The sequence below is a fragment of the Mastacembelus armatus genome, unplaced genomic scaffold (assembly GCF_900324485.2).
Source record: "Mastacembelus armatus unplaced genomic scaffold, fMasArm1.2, whole genome shotgun sequence".
Taxonomy (NCBI): Eukaryota; Metazoa; Chordata; class Actinopteri; order Synbranchiformes; family Mastacembelidae; genus Mastacembelus; species Mastacembelus armatus.
Genome location: NW_022872920.1, coordinates 474,703 through 481,042, shown reverse-complemented (window position 1 = coordinate 481,042; position 6,340 = coordinate 474,703). Strand labels below are relative to the sequence as shown.

Below are 6,340 nucleotides of genomic sequence, written 5' to 3'. Positions count from 1 at the left end.
CTAGCAGGAAGCACCGGGGCTGGCTGCCTGGAATGTCGGCGATTTCGGTGTCTGGACGGGGGATGTGGAGCTGGTGAACTCCAATGGCCTGGATAGTCGGAGTGGTGCCCTCCAAAATGCACTATGGGAGTGTATGTGCCGGGGTCGTCCAAGGAGTCATCGGAGGAGTACTCGCTGTCAAGCGGATTGTCCAGAAACGACCCAGCCGAGTACCTTGGGTCATACTTCTGGGCCTGTCTGGAAAACCAGGTGAGGATGTCTATTTGGTCAGGGTCTTGGGTGTGACGTGGTGGTGAGGTGGGAACGGGACTGACGAGTCACTTTTGCACACTGCACTTTTCAGTTTTTTATTTGTAAAAAAAAAATTGAACTCATGTATAATTTTCTTTCTACTTTACAATTGTATGCCACTTTGTGTTGGTCTTTCACATAACATTCCAATGAAATATATTTATGTTTGTGGTCATAATGTGAGAAAATGTGGAAAAGTTCAAGGGGTATGAATACTTTTGCAAGCCACTGTATACTTAATTTCACTACATTGTAGAGAGCTTTTACACTTCCAATTCGCCCATCCGCTCACACACCAATGGAACTGCCACCAGGGGAAACTTGGGTTGGGTTTTCTTGACCAAAGACACCAAAATATGTGGACTAGTGAAGCCAGGGATTGAATCACCAACACTGGTTCATGATTGACCTGCTCTACCTCCTAAGACACAGCCTCTTATTTCATAGCAATAGGGAAGCAAAGACAAAAGCCAGTGTTTCCACCAGCAATTAAGAGGTCCTTGACTTTCAAAATGCTGGACATTTTCAAGGGTTTTGGACCTGTGGGCATGTTCTGTTTACAGCAGTTTAATGTCTTGGTGGGTCCTCAGGCTATTTGATATAGACTTCGACCACAGTGGTCAGTTTTGACATTTCTTCTTGGTGTGAATGCGCTGATGAGCTGTTAGAGCACTTGAACTAGTGAAAGTTTTTCCACATTGCTCACACCAGTACGGCTTCTCTCCAGAGTGAATACGCTGATGTCTTTTGAGGGAGCCTAACTCTGTGAAGGCTTTTCCACACTGGTTACAGCAGTATGGCTTCTCTCCAGAGTGAATACGCTGATGTGTTTTCAGGTGCCCGAAATGGGAGTAGGCTTTTCCACACTGGTCACAGCTGTATGGCTTCTCTCCAGAGTGAATACGCTGATGACTTTTGAGGGAGCCTGACTGTGAGAAGGCTTTTCCACACTGGTCACACCAGTACGGCTTCTCTCCAGAGTGAATACGCTGATGAGTTTTCAGGTTGCCCAACTGTGAGAAGCCTTTTCCACACTGGTCACACCAGTACGGCTTCTGTCCAAAGTGAATACGCTTATGGTTTTTGAGAGATTCTGAGACGGTGAAGGCTTTTCCACACTGGTCACACCAGTATGGCTTCTCTCCAGAGTGAATACGCTGATGCCTTTTGAGGGAGCCTAAGTGGGAGCAGGCTTTTCCACATTGGTCGCACGAGAACAGCTTCTGTCCAGAGTGAATATGCTGATGACTTTTGAGGGAGCCTGAGTGTGAGAAGGCTTTTCCACACTGGTCACAGCTGTACAGCTTTTCTCCAGAGTGAATACGCTGATGTCTTTTGAGGGAGCCTAAACGTGAGAAGGCTTTTCCGCACTGGTCACACCAGTATGGCTTCTCTCCAGAGTGAATACGCTGATGCCTTTTGAGGGAGCCTAAGTGGGAGAAGGCTTTTCCGCACTGGTCACAGCTGTATGTTTTCTTTGCAGTGTGAACATGTTGATTAATCTCTAAACTCTGCATTGTTATGAAGGTCTTGATGACTCCCTTTCTTCTTTGCTGTTTGTAAAAAAGAAGAAAAAAAGCAAAATGGAGAGAAGATATGAAATAACATGATGATCTAAAACCATAAATGACATTTACAACATGTCTATGAATCATGAACATCATGAAAACTCTATTTCCTTGGAGTCCTCTTTTATTCCAGTTGTAAAGTTGTGTTGTCTCATCTACATATTTTGTCATTATTTAAAACTGTTTTTTTAAAAATGCATGCTTGCCTCACCTCAATAGCTTTTCTTAGTATTAACATTACTTTTAACTTTTTATCATTTTTCATTTGTAAACAGAGGACACAACCCTTTGAAGTACAGAGCTAGGGCTGGGCGATATGATGATATATATTGGATGGACGAAATAAAAAGTCCATCATTCCATATTATGCTCTATCATTTAATCGTGGCGTCTCAAAATACATTATATATGATAATACTTTTTCATCATTTGGATGACCGCAATCTTACACGCCACCATGGGGATGCACACAGAAACAGCATGGCAAGTGGAGCGGAGACAGAACCAGGTGGCTCCGTGCAGGAGACGCACCAACCAGGACAAATCGAGGAGCTCGTTCCTAAACATGGAGCTACCTCTGTAGCATGGAGATGGTTTGGTTATGAAAAGTCTGACACAGACAAAAAATTTACTTTGCATATTATTTAGGACGCCCGTTCCCACAACAGGCTCAAACTAACTAACTAACCACTTCTACCACCTATGCAAGAACCACGTGAAAGGGTATGGAGAAAGTTTACGAATGAGAGGCACAAAAGAACCGTCAGGTGCTCTAAAACCACAGAGTAAAACGACAGAGCAGGCTTTTGCCCGCTGCACTCTATATAACAGAGACTTAAAGGTGTGGTTTGTTTTCTTGTTATATTTTATTTATGTTGTGAGTCTTGTATTGCTGCTACATGTTAAACTTGTACTTTGTACAATTTACAAGTACAAAGTTTACATTTTGCATTTTATTTAGCAATATCTTATGTTGGGCCTGTAATAATTAGTTTTTGAAAAGTGTTTTATGTTTCATTAATATTTATTTTATATTTCCACATTCTTGATCAAACATTTGCCAAGAAGTTCTAAATAAAATGAGAAAAATAATATGAATGAGTACATTTTTGAGTATATACTGTACTTTAAAAAGTAAAAAAGAAATAGTCCTTTCCATATGGTCAATATATATAAACTATTAAATGATTGAATTTACAGAAAATGCACTATATGGTGACATATATTGTTATCGGGATATGAGATGACTTACATCGTGATATGAGATTTTTGTCATATCGCTCAGCCCTATATAGAGCTATATTTAAAGGACTAGTTTAAACTTGAAATTAAAGAATTTCTCTTAAGCCTAAAAGAGAGGAGAGCCTTTTCTCTTATCCAAATCTGGTTTTCAGAAAAAGTCACCCAACTGTCTGGTGATGATTACTTTTAACTTAGACCAAGTTTAACGACTCAGTGCCGCACAGACCCTGGTCTGTCAACCACCACAAGACCAAGAAAACTGACCAACATAAGAGTGAGTACACCAGCTTGGTGACAAAGACACTCTGAGCCTGCAGCTTAGAGAAGTCCTCGAACTCCGACTGATTCCACTCTGTGGACCAAACGGCCTCTGAAGCAGACTTTCTTGCCCTGCTTGCATAATAACGTCAGCAAGCTCCAGGTGATGGATTGCAGCAGGTGAGGCGGTCACCGTGGAAATACAATTACCCACGTTAAAAACACTAGTAATCTAACATTAGCTAAAGTTTTTGGTTGGCCAAAAGTAATGTCACACAATGAGAAACATGACTCGCCGACGCCGGTGGCTGAACGCTGGTTCAGTAAAATAATATAAATCAAGAAAATTTAAACTTTCGGCTTTATCATTAGCAATTGATTAAACACAGCTGTGAAGGTTGCTAGGTGACAGAAGCGAAGCTTTGTGACTCAGTGGTAGGGGTGGGAACAGTTGGTGATGCAATCAGGAAGTCCTCCATAGATAAGACCGTCTCATTTCAGCTGCACCTTTGTAGACCATGTCCGTCAAAGGATGCAGCCCCTGAATTGGGACAGACCTGCATGTAGTTCAGAAATGAGAAAGTCTCCTGGATGAGACAACACATTTTTCCACCTTCACAAACCACGTCCAGATGATTTCTTTTTAATCCTTGTTGTGATTGTGACCACCTGGATGACTGAGAACCTTCACAGACATATTGTATATGATGTTTTTGGATTATTGTTGCTGCTGCATGAATGGTCTTTGGCATTTTACTGCTATAGATATTCAGGGTTGGGCTAATTTTACCTACTTCATATGCTGTTAGGTAGTTTAATCTACAGTAATGCATCGGATTGTTTAAGCTTATCATATATCTGTAGTGTTGCTGTTCTGTAAGAACCTTGTATCTCTAAAAAGTCAACGTTTCATCAGCTCAAACACAATGCATTTCCAGCTAGTCCAGGAGGGTCACTGTGTGGTACGGCATATGCAAGGCATCCTGCTGCAAGATGCTCCAGAGCATAGTGAGAGCAAAGGCAAAGGCAAATTTATTTGTATAGCACCTTTCATACACTACACAATTCAAAGTGCTTTACAAGGCATATAATTACATTAAAAGCATTGAAAAGAGCATTTAAAAATAAAGACATTTAACATAAAATACATTTAAATCAAGTAAAGTAAATTAAAATAAGACATCAATTTGGCATTATTTTGTGGAAATAAAACGTCTTAGGTAACAGTTTACCACTTTGAGGTAAATACACTGTCAAATGTAGTGTAAAATAAAGTGTTAACTACTCTTATTATTTATATTTTACCCTACTGGTTATTGTTAAACTGTAAAATCAAGGACTGTCATAGGGCATTTTAAAATGTTTTACATGTTAATTCAATATGCCCCTCTTCTATAGTCTATGCCCCTTTCTGGCCCCCCAAGAAGGAAATCCTAGAACCGCCCCTGCATATATAAAATAATAAACTTAGAATAAACTGTCAAGTGGGAGCAAACTGACAAAATCACTACATTCAAAATGAAAACTTTACCACAAATAAATTATGACTTATTTTGAAAGCTTCCCGTAACACCCTGAGGCAAATGATTTAAGGCACTTGATTCATTAATGTCACAATTTCAATGGACACACTAGAATCTCCCTATGAAAACTCCAAAGAATAAAGATCCAATGGTGGACTTGAAATGTCAAACTGATAAAGTACTGGTCACATAAAGAACAGAGTAGCATAAGTAGCATATCAGAGTATCAACACTCATCCTTAGTAAACTGGCTGGGTAATGGCTCAGACCTGCTTCTAAGCTGTTTTATTCAGGACTGGGTGAAACCAGGAAAACACACACCCGGAAATACGGATTTTAGACGCTTCCAGACTTAAACTAAAATTAGAAAGAACAGAGGACACGCGGACCATTGACTCTGGCCTCTTTATGAAGCCTTTTCTATCGATTAAGTCCTGAACACTGACCTGTTGATCGCTGGGAACAGAGGACTGGACCTCCTCGATCCTGTTGGCGCGGTCGTTGCTTCTGTGGTCCGGGTCGGTTAAATCTTCATCTTGATTCTCCTCTTTTATTCTGCTCTTCCACTGGTCGTGGTCAATAAATTCCGGGTCCTGATCCCCCTCTTTAATTTCGGTTTTGTTGTGGTTGTAGTAGACAGAGTCTGGCTGCTGTTTCTCCTCCTTTGTTCCCCACATGTAGCCGTCCTGGTCGACGAATCCCGGGTCATCTTCCCCCTCTTTTAGTCCGGTTTCATAGTGGTCCTGATCGATTAAATTCATGTTCTGATTCTGTGTTTTACACTGCCACGTTCCTGCTCAGAAGTCGTTTCTTTGTTGTCCTAATTATTATTATTATTATTTCTTCTTCTTCTTCTTCTTTCTTTCTTTTTAATGACGATTGCCCATCCATCTTAAAGGTGCATTAGCGCCACCAACTGGCCTGGAGTGTGGAACAGAGGTCTGAACCTATTTCTCTTCAAAAATCTATGATATATTTCTAAGTTCTACTAACCTTCCCAAGAAGACCCTCTAATGAAAAATCATTCTGTTTTATCTTCTTAAGTGCTGTTAATACACAAAGGCTCTGCACTCTAACAACACATGTTTAACTGTTTCTGACTTATTGCAATTCCTCCATAATCCTGTTGGATGCTTCCCAATGTTATGTAGTGTGTCATTTAATCATGTATGTCCTATTCTTAATCGAGTTATGATGCTTTCTTCCTGCTGATTCCAGCCCCCAATTTTGCCTTTTCCTACCTGTTTCTGTATACTGTATAAACGTCTTCCTGTTTCACTTCTATCCCAATGTTCTTGCCAAGTTTTGTTCATTTGTGAACAGATAAATCACTTCAGTCTTACAAAGAGGTGCCTGTAATACTATATCCTGTCTTTTCAAGGCTTGTTTAGCCAGTGCATCCACCTTCTCATTTCCCTCTACACCTACATGAGCTGGAACCCAACTGGAGTTTATGTT

General features: G+C 40.6%; 1 protein-coding gene across 1 annotated transcript; it reads right to left on the bottom strand.

The window, feature by feature from the left end:
* Positions 1–818: 818 nt before the first annotated feature.
* Positions 819–5,706, bottom strand: LOC113140107 (zinc finger protein 664-like). The gene is made up of 2 exons (XM_026323843.1): positions 5,329–5,706; positions 819–1,844 (listed from the first exon to the last, which is right to left on the bottom strand). The coding sequence occupies exons 1-2, from the start codon at positions 5,641–5,643 to the stop codon at positions 912–914; spliced, it is 1,248 nt and encodes a 415-aa protein (XP_026179628.1). The 5' UTR covers positions 5,644–5,706; the 3' UTR covers positions 819–911.
* Positions 5,707–6,340: the final 634 nt, after the last annotated feature.